Source organism: Gymnogyps californianus, chromosome 2, assembly GCF_018139145.2.
Source record: "Gymnogyps californianus isolate 813 chromosome 2, ASM1813914v2, whole genome shotgun sequence".
NCBI classification, from domain to species: domain Eukaryota; kingdom Metazoa; phylum Chordata; class Aves; order Accipitriformes; family Cathartidae; genus Gymnogyps; species Gymnogyps californianus.
In genome coordinates, this window is record NC_059472.1 from 162,686,547 (window position 1) to 162,702,908 (window position 16,362).

At 45.2% G+C, this 16,362-nt stretch overlaps 2 protein-coding genes across 2 annotated transcripts in view; one reads left to right on the top strand and one right to left on the bottom strand.

The window, feature by feature from the left end:
• Positions 1-54: 54 nt before the first annotated feature.
• On the top strand, positions 55-12,347 carry ACAA1 (acetyl-CoA acyltransferase 1). Its single transcript, XM_050891263.1, has 12 exons — positions 55-273; positions 1,331-1,424; positions 1,721-1,778; positions 2,592-2,671; positions 3,129-3,171; positions 5,395-5,493; positions 5,917-5,997; positions 7,899-8,089; positions 8,189-8,368; positions 9,203-9,258; positions 10,055-10,200; positions 11,184-12,347. Exons 1-12 carry the CDS (start codon positions 55-57, stop codon positions 11,257-11,259), a joined length of 1,323 nt encoding a protein of 440 aa, XP_050747220.1. The 3' UTR covers positions 11,260-12,347.
• A 999-nt stretch (positions 12,348-13,346) lies between these two features.
• DLEC1 (DLEC1 cilia and flagella associated protein) overlaps positions 13,347-16,362 on the bottom strand; it is a 40,452-nt gene continuing 37,436 nt past the window's right edge. Inside the window, exons 37-38 of the mRNA XM_050891261.1 lie at positions 15,771-15,891; positions 13,347-13,527 (exon numbers count right to left, since the gene is read on the bottom strand). Coding sequence (XP_050747218.1) covers positions 13,404-13,527; positions 15,771-15,891 — 245 coding nt within the window. The 3' untranslated portion in view covers positions 13,347-13,403. The remainder of the gene's footprint in view (positions 13,528-15,770; positions 15,892-16,362) is intronic.

The window sequence follows — 16,362 nt, forward strand, 5'->3', positions numbered from 1 at the left end:
AAATGAGGCGGTCGGTCCCGCCGCGTCCACGCCCCCGGAGGCGGTGGTGACAAAATGGCGGCGGGGTCGGGCGGCGGGGCGATCCGGCGGGTGCAGGTGGTGCTGGGGCACCTCGCTGGTTCCCCACGGGCGACGGGGACCGGCACCGGGGTTCAGGCCGCGCCGTGCGGGAGCCGCGCCGGGGTCTCGCCACGGGCTGCCAGCCCCGACGATGTGGTGGTGGTGCACGGGCGGAGGACCGCCATCGGCCGCGCCAAGCGCGGCGGCTTCAAGGTACGGCCCGGGGCGGGGGGGGAGCCCTGCCCGCCCCCCTCCCGGGGTGCTGCGGGTCCCAGCGGTACTGCGGCCTCCCCGCCCGCTGACCCCGCTCCCCCCGATTGCTGACCCTCCCCAGGGTGCTGGGTCGGGGTCCCCCAGGCATTGAGGTCCCCCCCCAAGCACTGCAGGTGCTGAGCCCCCCCACAGGAAGGTGGGGATCCCCCTGCTTGCCTCCCCTCCACACACACCCGGGTGCTGGGCCCCCGCCTGCTCGCTGCCCCCCAGCCACGGCCCAGGAGTGAGGCTCTGCCTTATAAAGGTCTAAAAGACAACATTTTCTGATGGTTTTAATGCCTGCGGCTGCGTGGCCCAGGTGTGGCAGGGCCACTGGCACCCCCAAAAAAGTCGGCCAATGTACCGGCGAGTTTCCCGGCTCCCCTTAAAGCCTGGGGTAGGTCTCTACCACACTGCTTCTACCTGCTGTGGTCAAACAGAGCAACCGCTTAGAAAAGCAGCGTCTCACCCGCTCAGGTACTGACGGCGCTTGGCAGGGACCTGCCACCCTTCTGGAGCGGCCCTTCTCCTCACCGGGTGGCAATCACAGAGTCCTGGGGCTCTGACCGAGCGAGGCAAGAGCATGGTGCCAGGATGGCCCCAGAGGATGTGCGTTGCTTGTCATCCTTCAAAATAGGTGTCGTCATGCCGGCGGTGCTTCCCACCAGCTGAGGGGTCACCCTTGTTTCTTTCACAAAATAAATTGAGGGGCTCTACTTGCTAAGTCTTGTCAGATAACTCACTGTAGTCGTTTGGTTTTGAAGGCCCTACAAAGCATGCCCATATAAAACCGCGCTAGGTAAGAAAGCAGCGTGCTACAGTGCTTGAAAGATACCTGGGGTAAAAAACAGGCAGAGTAATTCTGCTTTTGTAGGAAAACGACAACCATCATGAGCTGAGAAGTGGAGTAAAGCTGCCTAAGCATGGTACGCTAGCCCGCTGAAGTAGTCTGAGGGTGAACTGATGACAGGGCAGTTACTGGTATTCACTGAGTAGCGCTAATCCCCTGGGCTTTTAGGATACTACACCCGATGAACTGCTGTCTGCCGTTATGACGGCTGTCCTTCAAGATGTCAATCTTCGTCCTGAGGCCCTGGGAGACATCTGTGTGGGTGAGTGAACAACCTCTGTCCGGACTTGAAACTCGTGGTCTGGATATGTTTCTGGGACAGGTTGCTCCTGGTGTCCCGTGGGATACTTGCAAGTATCATGGGGTTGGAAGGCAATAGTGCGTAGCATTAGGTTTACAAAATCAGCGCGTCCTTCGTGACTGTTATGTCAAATGGTGGGGCTTTGATCTGGCTGCCGGACGGTACCAAGCCGTGGTGATGTTAACATCCCTTCGATGCCTGCAGCAAATAGCGAGGGAAATGCAACCGATTGACTGGAATCGTATCTTTGCACTCAGGAAACGTGCTGCAGCCTGGAGCTGGCGCTTTGATTGCAAGAGTTGCACAGTTTCTAAGGTAAACTCTCAACCAGATCGAGGTTCTTCCTCCCCTTCTTGGGCCTTGGCTATGCAGCAGCACTGGGTCAGAGGTTGCGATGAGGCTCATGCGCTCCTAGGAAGTTATGGCAAATCACCTTTTGCCTAGAAATTAGATTTTGGTCACGTGTTTGCAGAACCCTGCAGGCAAAGGACAGGGAGGCAGAGGTGAGCTGATTTATCTGTTCGGGCTACCTGTGTTGAGCCTCTGAAGGGGAGATCTTGTTTTGCGGGCTCCCAGCTCCACCTGCTGCTTCTCCGGACTGCAAGGCTCTGCTTCTCTCTGCTCTACGTGGGCCTGAAACCATGGAGTTGTCTGGGGTGTTTCTGTTCGTTTGCTGGTGTTGTGGTTGATGGCTCACATTGAGCTGGATCCCAGCTTCCAAATATTTCAACCAATGTCTATTGCCAAGTGGTGTTTGCTTCTGTAAATCAGTGTACAACCACCACTTTGGAAAGGTGATTATGAATATTGCAGAGTCTTTCAGCATTTCTGGCTCCGATCAGGGCTTGGGACCTAGGCACACGAGAGGGCCCTGCTTACAGAGGACCTTCTGAAGACAGACCGGTGGGGAAACAGCACTCGGAGGAGATTGCAAATCAAGTGTGGAAATTATCTCTGAACTTTGCTTCCTCTTGGTGCAGGACCAAATAGGTCAACAAATGTATAAAGGGGTCTGTCTTGAACTTGAGGGTTGAAGTTTAATCAAGTGACTTAATGCTCTCTTTAGAGGTTTGGTTTGTTGCGTGGTTTTCGTCACTGAGTCTTTGCCAACACTGTCTTATTTTCTAGTGGTATTCCAGAGACAGTACCGTGCTCGAGCGTGAACCGGCAGTGCTCCTCCGGGCTACAGGCCATTATCAATATAGCTGGTAAGTCTTACAGGCACTCCTGTCAGAGTCGATGCCTGCCGTGCCCCAAGTGCTTGTTTCTCCTGCCCTCAAATCTCTCTGAGCAGTAAAAATAGTGATAATGTCTTCTGCTGTTAGGAATTTTCAGTGTGGTGTTGGTTGAATGCTTTTATATCCTTGAGTGGCTGAGTTTACCCCTAGAGAAGTAACTTGGTTTTCTGAGGATGAGTTCTACGGTCACTTCCACATCAGGCAGCTTCTAGAAGTGTCCCTCCTGTCCTCTCTGGTTGCATGTCAGGTCACGCTTAGTCTTCAGCCCCATCACCTCCTTGACCCGGCTCACGTCTGGCAGGCAGTAGGGTGGAGGGAATGCCCCATTTGGCTTAGTGGGTGCCCCAGGTGTTCATGAAACCGCAGCTGGAATGGAAGTGCTTTTGCTCCTAATGATAGTAAGGATGTTTATGCACTGCTGTTACAGGTGGCATCCGAAATGGGTCGTATGACATTGGCTTGGCCTGTGGGTAAGAAAGTCTTTTTATGGTACTTGCTTAGGCTTCCTGAAGGTAGCGCTCTGTCCCTCTGCAATAGCTCTTGCGTGAGGAATTAGAAACCCCTTCCAACTAGATCTGTCCCCCCCAAGGAAATGGACACTGTCCTTATTTGACAAATGGGTGAATAAACTCTAAAATTTGGACCTGAATTTACGTGGTGGCTGCAGATGCAATTTGTGTATTTCTAGAGGCTGATGAGTACTTTTGCAAAAGATCGGATCATCTTAAAGGGTCTGAGGGAGGGTGCTTGAAAATCCTTTAATTCCCCTGGAAGTTTTGGTCTTGGTGACATGTCTGCTGGGGTTGCAATAAGAGGCTGAGTATCTCTTACAAGCATGCAAAAGACCTGTTTTATTAGGGTCCTCTGGCCCTGCTGTAGGATACCGCTTGTGTGCAGAGCTCTGACAGCCTGAAAGAGCCTGCCAGAATTAGCTTTTTAACTAATCTCCAATTAACTAGTGTCTTAGAAGACCAGCAGCTATCTTGGATAAAGAAATTAATGTCCTACTCATGCTAATAACTGTTCTACAGACTTACAGGAGATGTTCTTCTGCAGTGGATGGGCATGCTGTTCTTTGCTTCAGTCCTAACATCATAAGTGTTTATTTTTTAGAGGATTATGTAAATGTTAGGTTGGCTTTGGAGAAATCCTAGTGACCACATACACGTTCAGTTCAGAAGAACAAATTAAAGTATTCAGTAATCCTGAGGCTAAAATACTGGCTTTCTCTTTTTCTTTACCTTGGTAACTCTAAGTCTTTCTTGAATTATTACTGTACACAGTCATCCAGTAGTCCTTAGGAAAATGTTTATATTTACAACTCTTCAACACCTGCACGTACCTGGTTGAGCAAGATCTGATGTTGAGAACGCCCTTCCCTTCTTAGACTGCTGCAAAATAAACAGCTCAGCCAGACAGGCATGTTCCTCTGATGTAGGCAGAGTACTTGGTGTTCACGGGGAATGCTTGTGCTTGAACACGTGATGCTTTTCACTCCTTCACTTTAACGCACTCGTTTCAAGAAGTTGCTTGGCAGTGTCCACCAAAATGATCTGCTTAAAGGTACTGAAAGGCTCCAAGGGTTTGGGATCCAGCCTTTGCACCTTTGGGTATGCAAGCCACCGGGTTTCATTGTGGGAAGTTTTCTGGCCTCTACCCTGCAGGGTCCTCCATGAAGATATAAAATCCGTAAGTTACAAATAAATTCTGTGAGTTGGGTTTAGCCCAAGTCATGCTCTTCCCCTGAGTGGACTCGCCCACTCCATAGGTGGAGAGACACTGGATGACAACACAAAATGCAATAGCTGTGGTTTGCTCTTACTTAAAACCTGATTCTATACCTTCCTTCAGGGAGTAGATGCAGCTGAAGTCAAGTAATGCAGTGTCCCATATTAGAGTTAGTTTAAATTCCTGATAGCACTTACTGTAAGCTGCTTGGGGAAAAACTTTATTTTCTGCTTGCCTTGCATTTTCCAGGAATAGTTTGTTATTTACTCTTCATGAGTGTATTTGTGGGGTGCAGAGTAGAATTCAATCCCTCTTCCCATGGTAGGCTTCATGGTCAAGACTGACTTTACAAAAGCTTGCTAGTTTTAAGTGATGGCTGTGTATTTCTGCAGTAAATTTGGATATCTTCAATCTGTTAACTCATTTGTAGGTCAAAGACTGCAGCCTCTGGGATCCGTGTCTTAAATTCTTTGTGTTGCGAAATACAAATGGCTTAACTCACTGAAGCCTCTTTGTCATGGTTTGCTTAATACTTTTCTTATTATACTGCCAACCAGTTCTTAAGCTGTAAGTGGCATTTTTATGGCTGTTGACACTCTCTCTGGAAACTCCAGTCCTAGGATCTTAGGTTTCTAGTTATGTTTGAAGACAGAAGTGCCAGAATCGTTAGCAATTCCTTCCTAGCTGTGGAAACACGAGAAATTAACTGTTGACATTGGTATCCTGTTCTTAGTGAAACAATGACCAATTTAATCTAGCAATCTGTTTTCATTTCGTGGTAATTCTTATATTGATGATTGAAGAGCTTCTGTCTCAGCCAGTTCTTAATTATTAGCTGCATTTCTGTAGGGTGATAGGAAAGCATGTTGTCAAGATAATCAAGCTTTGATTAGTCTTAATTGAGCAATTACCACAAATATAGTATGAACGCACTGGTAGCAAATTCAAATTTTCCTTGTGTTTAGCGTGGAGACGATGTCCCTCAGAAGTGTAAATAACCCTGGTGATATCGGTTCCAGTATGACGGAAAACAGCAAAGCTCGAGATTGCCTTATTCCTATGGGGTAAGTGTTTCCTCTTCCCAAAGTTTAAGGGTTTTCTGGATGGTCTGCTGCCTCAGTGACCGGGCTGTTTCAAATCAATCTGAATGCGGTGAGCTTGGATCTCTGTGTGTCGGCATCCTCCTTGGTTGTGGTAGAAGATTAATTGGGTGAAATGGGGGGAAGATCAGCGACTCTGATGAAAGATTTTCATGTCTTACATCTTAAGCTCAATGGCTTAACGAGCAAGGAAAATGGATTCAAACCTTGTTTTAGTCCTAGATTTGATTCAGGATTTGCTTTCTGCCAAGCAGTTCTAGGTTGAGAAGGCAGCAGTTAGCTTTAAGACTAAAGCCAGTGCTTGTACCTTGTGTTGTCTTAGTAGAAGCCAACTGCAGCTCCATTAGATGTGGTGTTGGATTAATTCTGTGATGTTGTTTTCCCCAGAATAACCTCAGAAAATGTGGCAGAGAAGTTTGGAGTTTCCCGAAAGAAGCAAGATGCCTTTGCCTTGGCTTCCCAACAAAAGTAAATTCTTTTTTTTTTCTTTTTTTTTTTTTAGCCTTTTAGTTAAGGAATAAATACAGATAGAAAACGCATTGCTACTTCCCAAGAGTGGTGAAGTGCAGCCTTCGTGTTGCCTTCCAAACCTTAATAGTGAGTAAAGAAGCTTGAGGTGGTGAGAGCAAAGATCAGTGCGTGTCCTGGGTTGTGCGATAAGGAAACCCGAGCCCAGAGCTGTACTGGGGACTGTGTGACTGATCTTGCGCACGTATCACCGGGCATGCGAGCCTTGAGCAGTGAGTGCCCCTGTGTTTTTCAGCATCCAAAGGATACAACCTCCGTGAGGTTTCTGAAACGAATGTATGGTGCAGTATTTTCATAGTGGCTTTGGCTCAGTGTCATTTGAAATTGAACGTGGGAGTGGCAGCAGAAGGAACCTTTCCTAAGAGGGAATATTTGAAGGTAGCTGTTTCTAGAGAACTGCCGAGCTTACGAGAAGAGCGGCTTGTCTTCGCTGCAGGTGTTTGGCTCCAAGTGAGTCCAATCCTACCTCTAATAACCTTCCTCTTAGGTTAAATCACTGCCAAAGTCAACTGACCCCTAGAATCCGTGGGGCTGTACTGGCAGTCCAGTGGCAGGTGATACGTTAAAGTTGCTGCCATCAAAAAGTTAAACTAACTTTCAGAGCTCTGTTTAAGTGTCGCCGCGGTCCAATTATTTATCTAATACAGGAAGCCACTGCACAGGCCAGTTAACCTTTAAATTCTGGCCCTGCTTCTTAAGGAACTTGGCATGCCAGGCTTTCTCACTGACATTGAACTGATAACGCAAAAGGGTATGTGAACACGATGCTCGCCTCTCACATGAGGAAAGGGGTGATTTTCTGGCCTCGGTCTCAGGATGTCTGCGGAGTTACTGATCTGTCCTTCAGCACTTTGCTCTAACTCTCGCTTACCTGGGAGTATTAAATATTTTCATTTTATTAGTACAAGTGTGAAGCAATGAGGGGGTAAAACAAGCTTTCAGTCTCCAATTTGTATTCCCTGTAAAGGGTGCTGTGCTGCTGGAAGGTCAGTCTTCTATATCAGCTCTGCTGTGGAGGTTTTTAAATATCTTGTTGCTATGAAAGATTAAAACTGTGTGTCCTGAGCTAATTCTAATTTAGCTAATTGCATTCTGCCTACTTGTATCAGTCCAGTCATGTCAGTTGTTCCCTAGTGCTGATGCTGCTGTCTCAGGGACCAGAACCTATCTTGGCTGTACCTTTACTGCTAAATTAAGTGATACCCTTCTACGTAGTCACACTGAACTGTGCAACATAAATTGCAGTCAGTTTGGGTTGAAAGGTTGCATTTAAATGCCAGAAGATTATACCTGAAGTCTGTGGTCTAAAGCTCAATTTGTCTTTAGTAGGATAAAACCAGGAACGAGTGAAACTTTAGCCATTCCTTAACTTGTCAGAAATTATTAGCATTATGTTTAGGCTTAGCCCACTTGCCCTGTTTGAACTCTAAGAATTGATGTTTGAACATCAGGATTCATTTATTTTCTTACAGTTGTGATGTGACTGTCCCGCTGGACAAGTACAGCTTCGTGCTGCGGGCTGGGGGCGGTCAGTCAGTCACAAAGGTGTGGATGGGAGCAGAAGGGGGATCTTGCTCAGCAGTGTGTGATCCTGTGACCCGGGTTTGGGGAGAATGCCCATAATGTTAGTGATATTTTGCCCATGACATAGAGGTAAGAAGTTTGTCTTCCCATGAGTGGAAATAAGTATTTGCCTGTCGTCCCATCCACTACTCAGTGATGATGTACCTGTACACCAAGTCACACCTTAGCTCATTCTCTTACTAACTGTTTTCCTTGACATCAGTTCTCTTGCAGTTCATCTCCAGAATATTTTAACCTTTCATACTCTTCTTTAACAGAGCAGCAAAAGCTCAGCAGCTGGGACTGTTTAATACTGAGATTGTTCCAGTGAAGACCACTGTTCTAGATAATGAGGGCAACCAGAAAACAATCACCGTGCACCAAGATGAAGGGATTAGGCCCTCCACCACCCTGGAAGGCTTGGCAAAGCTGAAGCCTGCCTTCAAAGAGGATGGTAGCACTACAGCAGGTCAGCTCTGTTGTTAAATTTGTGCCGTTCCCGTGGTTTACCTGCCTTGTAATAGAATGTGCTTAGGCAAAAAAGGTGTTAATAGATGTCTTCCAACAGGTAATGCCAGCCAGGTCAGTGATGGAGCAGCTGCTGTTCTCCTGGCAAAACGCTCAAAAGCAGCACAACTGGGACTCCCAGTCCTGGGGGTGCTCAGGTCCTTTGCTGTGGTTGGAGTCCCACCCGATGTTATGGGCATAGGACCGGCCTACGCAATCCCTGTAGCTGTGGAGAAGGCGGGTAGGAACCACTTGTCATTCATACGGTGTTTGGCACATCAGACTCTGTGGACTGAAATTTAAGATTCTATTATTCTAGCGTGTGCAGCTACCAGCCGTAGGAACAGTGAACTTAAATTCAAAACCTTAAAAGAGATCCCAGCTGGGATTATTGTAATACTGTTCACTTGTACTCACGTATAAATTGTCATTCGCTCACCTTTGAGAAGCTCAGGATTAAATCCCTGCACAGTCTCAACAAACAGTTAACATACAGCAAGTGATTTAGTGTTCACTTAGTGCTGTTTTCTCTTCCTTAATGTGACCAGCGTGTGGGGGTGTGGGTTTTGTGTTTGCTTTTTGAGTTTTTTTTTTTTCTTTACAATTTTGGCATCTGACCAGTGGAACAGACTTTCCTCAGGGTTCTTATCATACTCATCAGGTTAAATAGCTTTTATAGCTGATGATTATTGTTGTGTCCGCCTATCATTGCTATGGTCGCACGCTCACCTGTAGTTTTATCTTTCAGTCTTGAAATACCCTTCAATCTTTAATCCCTCTGCAAAGAAATCACATTTAATCTAAGGAAACTTGGCAAACGCGGTGACACAATACCACAAACTGTGACATTTTGCAGTCTTTAGACGTTGCTGTACATAAACACACTGTGTTTATTGCTGTACATGAACACGCATACAAGTATAGACACCCCACATGGAGTCAAGGTCCCCCTCTTTCTGTCATTAGTGGAGTAGAACTAGAACTCGTAAAGGGAGGCTGTGAGTGAATTATTCTCTTTGATATAGCCATAAGGCAAAAATATCTCCTTTTAAATCCTGACTTCTCTGCACCATAGGTCTGACTCTGAATGACATTGATATATATGAAATTAATGAAGCCTTTGCAAGCCAGGTGAGTGATCATCCTGTTTGAGTTGCTACATTGCTTGGTAGCTATTTCAGCTTGGTCTCCAAATTAAGATTGGAACTTGTTCCACATATTACATCTTCAGCCAGATGTTAATAACATGCGCAGATTATTTTCCCTTTCCTTCAAATAAAAATAAGCAGAGTATTGCTTTATATAGCTTAATATTTAAAAAACAAACAAACAAAACCCAGAAAAATATGTCCGCCAACTAAGAATGTAATCTTTGCTATCGTATCCTCATACCAACTTGCAAAATCTGTTTCACAAGGGCTGTAACTTATTATCGGGTGGTGTCAGTGTGACTGTGTTGCACTCACTAATTTGGAGGTCCTTAAGGAAAGGTAGAAACTTCACTACTGTGTCTTCCACAAATCTACGACGTGCCTGTCAGAAAGTACATGGGCTCAGTTTGAGATGAAGTTGATAGGCTTAGCTCACTTCTGCGTGCTTTGGATTTGTAATGTAGTTCCACTCCTTTCCACTGGGAAAGATGGTCTAGCTGGAGTCAGGCCTCTAAAAGTACTGTTTAATACTTCAACAGCAGCTGACACAATGATGTGGAGTTTGTGTAATAACAAATGTAGTTTGAGCTAAATTCATTTTAAGCACAAAACTTTTGAAGCCCCTAGAGCTGCCTAGGATGGATTGCTGTCCCTTTTCATATACGGACGAGATCACCAGTCTTCTCTGCAGTCCTCTTAGCTCTCTGTTGCAGGAGAGCTGAGAACTAACGGAGGCGAGAGCATCTCCGTGAAACCATTCCCTCTTGTCTTTCTAGGCTGTGTACTGTGTTGAAAAGCTGGGCATTCCCATGGAGAAGGTCAACCCCCTGGGAGGAGCAATAGCACTGGGGCATCCGCTGGGCTGTACTGGTGCTCGTCAAGTTGTCACTTTGCTCAATGAATTGAAGCGCAGAGGGAAAAGGTGAGCACTGAGGAACAGTATTAGCCTTGATGCCTTATGTGTATGTAAGTAACTTAGGCTCAGAAGTAACCATCAGTTTGGGTTAAGCTTTCTCCATCCTTTCGATACCTTTGAACATGAATTCCCAATGGCCCTCTTCAGGGAGGGCTCTGTAATGTCTTGCTACCCAGGAATGCAGAGTCTCTCCTGGTCCTTGGTGGTGCAGGGCCCTGGGGTAGACATCTCTGCTGTGCAGTGTTAGAGCAGCAAGTCCACGGTCAGAGCTGGCGGCTCTGCAAGGCTGGGCTTTGTGACAGTTTGCTCCTCAGCCCTCTGCCCAGGACTCGGGCTCTTCCTGACGTGTGGCAGGAACCTGGTAGCTACTGCTGGCTGGCTCTGTCACTGCTCCCTTCAGGGCTGGCACATCCAGTGTCGCTGGACTGCACCTTAGGATGAGCTGTGCCCTGGCCTAGAGGGGAGGATAACAGCGATGGCGAGCTGTTAAATGCCAAGCAAATCGGGCAGTAACAATAAACCACCTCAAACTGAAGTGGAAGAACTTGCTCTGAAATCAGGCTTTCCACTCCTGTTTTTCCACAAATCCTGCTGCACATCATCTGACTATCCAAGTTTGAACTTTGACATAGCAAAGCCACGTGAAGGGCAGCGGTAGGAGGCAGGAAAAGAAGAGTTTCTTCTTCAACCCATCTGAATCAAAGCAGTTCTTCTAGCTTGACCTCGCTGCTAGTATGGCTGAGGCATGGTAAGGAGCTTGCTTCTGGCGCACTGCTCCTGTCCAGAAAGCAGGCAGAGCAATGTGTGTCCACGTGCTCTGCAAACAACCCCCTGCAAGAATTCCAGGGCACCAGGACCTGCTCCAGAGTTAGAATCTCTTGGTGACGCAGGACAGCAGTGGGTAGCTCAAATTTATTGTATTCTTTTTTCCCCAGATGATCTAAACCTGATCTGTCTTGTTCTTAATTCCATGTGTTCTTTTGTTTCAGAGCATACGGTGTTGTATCAATGTGCATTGGAACTGGCATGGGCGCTGCAGCAGTATTTGAGTACCCAGGGAACTAAACTCCGGCGTACTGATGAAACAACGCAGCAGCTAATTCTCTGCCTTCCCTAGTAATAGCAAATAATTTGCACTGTGAAATCAAGTGGATTCAGGGATTCGTTACTAGATCTACAAATTTTAGGCACAAATTGTGAAGCAGAATAAATCATACAGATCTACTAAGCAGGTGGGAAAATGCAAAACTGGCATTTGCTTCAGAGTTAAAAAACATCCTGACATGCGAAGAGAAGTTGGTTCAGCTGAAGTTCAACTACAGGCCCTTGTGTGGTGATGATGAATGAGTATTTCTAATTTAATCAATCCCGTTATTCTGTGAATATTATCAGAGAGAAGTAGTTGATCATACAGCATTTTTGTATGACAGATTGTTTAAAAGGGTCACTCAAAACAAAAACATCAGTGCACATGAAAAGGCTTTTCCAGGGTTTTCTTAAGATTTCACCATCTTGCAAGAAGTCTAGAACAGCTTGTTTTGAAAGCAGTGCAAAGACTTGACATCATTTCCTTTACAACTCTGTCTGTCCTATCCAAGTCCTAAGTTGGCTAGGTCTTAAATTGTCCGTATGCTGGAGGATGTGCTTTAGCTTTCTACTTCTAACCAGGCTGCTCTGAAGGCTCCAGTGGGAGAAAGTGGAAGGACTAGAAAGTACTTCACTCAGGAGCAAACTAACTGTTGAGGTGCCTGAATAGAAAGGTTTTGATGATTTGATAGAAGCCAGGAATTTGAAAGTGACCATTCCACCTTTTCCAACACATTTCTAATTATCAGCCTGTGTGACTTAGAAAACAAGCTTATGCTTAATAATGTTTACTTACCTAACATAAAACAGATTTCAGCATTACTCTTACTGCAAGCACTACATGAACAGCAGCAAAATATATGTTTCATCTTGTAAAGTTCTCCCTTATCTGTTCTTCCTCTTAGTAGGAATCGTCAGATCACTGAAACTCAGAGCTAACGCCTTGAAAAAGAAATGTACTCATCATCTCTGACCTGTTCGAAAAGTTTAAATTTGTAACACAGACTGAAGTTCTTTGTCCTGGCTCTTGTTTTTGCACTTAATAATACAATTGGGTTCTTGCAATATATTTGTATTCTTGTTATGATGATTGTTATTTGAAGGCCGTGATTAGCTAGAGGGAGAGACTTTATATTCTCACATTCTTGTTCTGTAGCCTGTCTCACACTCTCGGCAATCACGCGTGCTATATTTTAGACCAAAAAAGATGAAATTATTTAGAGGGGGCAGAGAGGCATTAGCATCTTTTGAGGGTCCTTTTTTTCACACTGAGGTTCCTGTGTTTAAAGTGAGTTCTCAGTGCCAGTACAAGTCTGTTTTAAACTACGCAGAAGGCAGGAAGGCAGCTATCCTGCATCTTTTGTTCTCCTCCAGTGTGGATTGCAGCCCCCTCCTCCCCACACACACTGCCTTTAACAAAAACCTTTTATATGATGGGAGTGGAAAACTTAACAAGCTCAGAAGTGGGAATTTCAGTGACCTTTAGCAAAAGTAATACTAAAAACATTTAGAGAGAAGTGTGAGTAAATGGGAACCATGTGGGGGGAAAGAATTAAAAGGAAGAAGGGTTCCTCCCGCTGTAGCTGAAGGGGATGTTCTCAATGCCCGAGCATGATGAAACATGCAGGTTGGTAATTTTCCAAGGAGTCCAGGGAAAGTTGGCTCTTGCCCTTTTCACGTAAGGCACCGAGAAAACAGCCTGGGGAATACTGGCCTATTCACTAATTCTTGCTTTTATTATGTGTCGATGTCCATTTTAATGTCAAATAAACAAGGCAAAACAAAAGCTACTTTTTAAGGTACAAACAGTCTTTAATTATAATTTGAGGCATGCTGTGATATGCAAAGGGTTTTGGCCTAACTGTTGCCATAGCTGCTTTGCAGTTTAAAACCCATTACTTTGCAGAGCCTGGTTCTGCGGGTAATGGTAAGCTTATCACAGCAATAAAAGTAACAGCACTTCCTTAAAGTACCATGAGCTTTTTTTCCTCATAACTTAAAATTTCATTCTGCTAAAATTCCAGTTCATATTAAAACAGCTGAAGTAGATGAAAATACAGGCTCAACTCATGGCACATCTGCATCCAAACCGTTACCTTGACATTTGTCCCACATTGTCTTGCTTAAATTAAATACAGGTCTTCATACTTTCCATCGTATGTTCCTCGTCCCCTGATGTGTAGCTTGCAAGGCTTCTCTCCCAGCATTCCAGTAATGGTCACGATAGTTTCATATTCAATGTCGCTCCTAAAATGCAGAGCAAAAAGACAGTTCGGTTACAGCCAGATGTAATTCTGTCTTTAAGGATGAGATTAGTTACTTTGTGGAGGAAAAAGGGGAGAATGGTGCCCTAAGGCATGAACTGCTCCTAGTCACAAGCACTGGTCTCTTAATGTTAGCGTCGAGTCTGCGGGTGGCAATCTCACTTCGTAGTGTCACGTCCCATGGCTACATACAGGGTGTTTGAAAAGAATGGTCCAGTCTCTACCTGAAGTAAAGACATTGGATTATTAACTTCATATGTGGAAGAAGAGTATCTTCCTACTTATGAAATTCTGTTTTAGTTAAATAAAGAAAACGAAGCTCTGCTGGGGGCTAGTGTTTGGGAGCAAATGCCTGCGCTGCCTTGATGTGAAAACTCATCCCTGTGACAGACAAACTTGGAAACGGAAAAGTTTCTGTCAACTCCCCTAAGACAAGGGGCAGTCAGTGGAGTCCAGGCTGTAAATGAACATCAAAAAGCTTACACCAAGTGTAGTTTTGTGCTAAATAGAAGTCTTACAGTATAATTTGCCGAAGGCTAATGCTACCCAACACTCCTGAGACCGTTCATCTGAAGGACTTGCTCTGCGTCTAAGCGAGGGCTGTTGTTAAGGCCTGAGGCAAGAGCCTGTTCTGCCAGACAACTTTTATTTTTTCCTTCTCATACAAAATTCCCCTGCAGGATAGACCACTGATTTAGGGAGGTGAATTATTAAAATCACCTCACACCTTGCATATAATTCTTTACTAATGCCACGCTGGTCCTGGAACTCTGCTGTGTTGGGAATTCTTCGACTGGAGCTGAACAGAGGAGCTGGCTGCTATACAGCAACATCTTTGCTTTCTGGTACTTTCAGGCACGCTGATGAGCGTATCTGTTGTCAGACAAAAAGAAGCGCTTCAGGCATATTCAGAAGCACGCCAGAAAAATTTAGGCAGTCGGGAGCCTGGGGAGGTCTCTGGCCCACCACGCTGCTCCGAGCGGGGACAGCTTGGAGCAGCTGCTCAAGGCTTCGTCCCACTGAGATTTCAGTAGCTCCAGTGATGGAGGTCTCACAGCGTGTTCCCAGGGAGATGGAAGTTACGACAATAACTCATGTCACCTATAGTTTGCTTCTTGAAACTTCCTTGTCAGCAGTGTTCAGGGTGCACTGAAATCACTGGGATAGACTTGTCTTAAACTTTCTGCCACCATGTGATAACTTTCAAGAAAATAATTTGTAATGGAAGCTGAATTTGCTTACAGGAGTTGCATCTCCCTAATTAAAGCAAAGAAGTGAAAGGCTTTGGGGCACTACCTCTGCCATTCACAACTAATTCCTAGCCTTGACAAAGGTTATGATAAGACGTCCGTAAACATAATTAGAACAATATTAGATGTTTATAGGACAAAGAAAGTAATTTTCATCTGCTCTCTTCTGTTCTTTGCTGTCATTTGCCTGCAGCTCAGTCTTTGTTGTGTAGAAAACCTTTGGACTAGAGGCAACAAAAATACATTGATTTTTTTCTTTCTCATCAAACATCAACATGACTAACACTAAACATTGCACCAGGCTAAGCAAGGGTAAAACAAGTTGTGTCACTGCATTAGAACAACATTTTGCTCTATTTGCTTCATCAGGAGGTACTCTGAATGCGTGTAGGGAAGTAAAGGACTTCAAAAAAGCTTCTTTTAGAGAAAAGCCACATAAACTATAATGAAGGATCCCTGAGACTGACTGCAAAAGACACTGCACTTTCCTGCATGACAAACAGATGCCTTACTGGAATTCTGAACGACTCCAGACACGTTTCTCCCTCCATCCTAATAAAGTGCTGGATGCATAAAGGACTCAACTGTTGTATCAGCCTCTGCACTGAATTACAGGCCTGAGATTTGCCCTCTGTTGAAGACATTGCCCTAAAGAAAGGGATTTAATTCAGTGGTACGTAGTCAGTGTGTCATGCCAGCTGTTGGAACAGCACGATTTCGAGTGGGTAGATCTAAAGTCTGAAATTCTGGGTGCCAAATCCAAAAGAAATCCCATATATGGGAGCAGTGTAGGGACCATGGTTATACGGAAAAAATACCAGCTGGAAGCCCAGGATTGGCAAGTGTTAGAAGCAAAATGAGCAGCCTGATAACACAAGAACAGAGCAGAAGTGCTCTTTGCTTTCAGTGACTACTCGTACCGTAAGTTTGGGCTTGACAGGGAATAACAGCAAGATTTCAGTCCTGTTAACTGTACCTTGCAGTAAAGCTGATCTGCAAAATCTCTTTGGTAGGTGGGTCCCCTTCACGTGCCTCCAGAATGCCATTAGTAGGGCAGACAGAAAATATTTCCAGGTCGTTACGCTTTTCCTGTTCATCTGCAGTGAAAGGGGCAAATATGAAACAAAGCAATACAAGACCCTTTGTGTAAGTTTGTACAGCATGTTGCACTCAAAACAATGCACCTCCTTGTAGCCAACTAATAAATCATGTCTTGCACTATCAGAGGCTTTCTATGCATGTGGCCAGTTTCTGTTTTTATCCTCTAATTGAGGGGAGTGATCAGTGGCCTCCATGTCAAAATAATAAGGCCCTGATCTTCTTTCCTTTGAAGCCTATCTGTTGTTAACATCATTAGGTACAAGTTCAAACCGAACTCATGAGGAGCTACTGCTCCTTGTTGCCCCTGAGGATTGTATTATAAATGAGCAAAGCATGTCCACTACTTGTGAGGGTTATGAGTTAATCTTTTGGTTAAATCTGGAGTAACTGCTGAAATCAGTAGAGATACACTGATGTCAAAAAAAAAAGGGAAAAAAAAAGCAGCAGCCCACATAAGCGAGAACAGA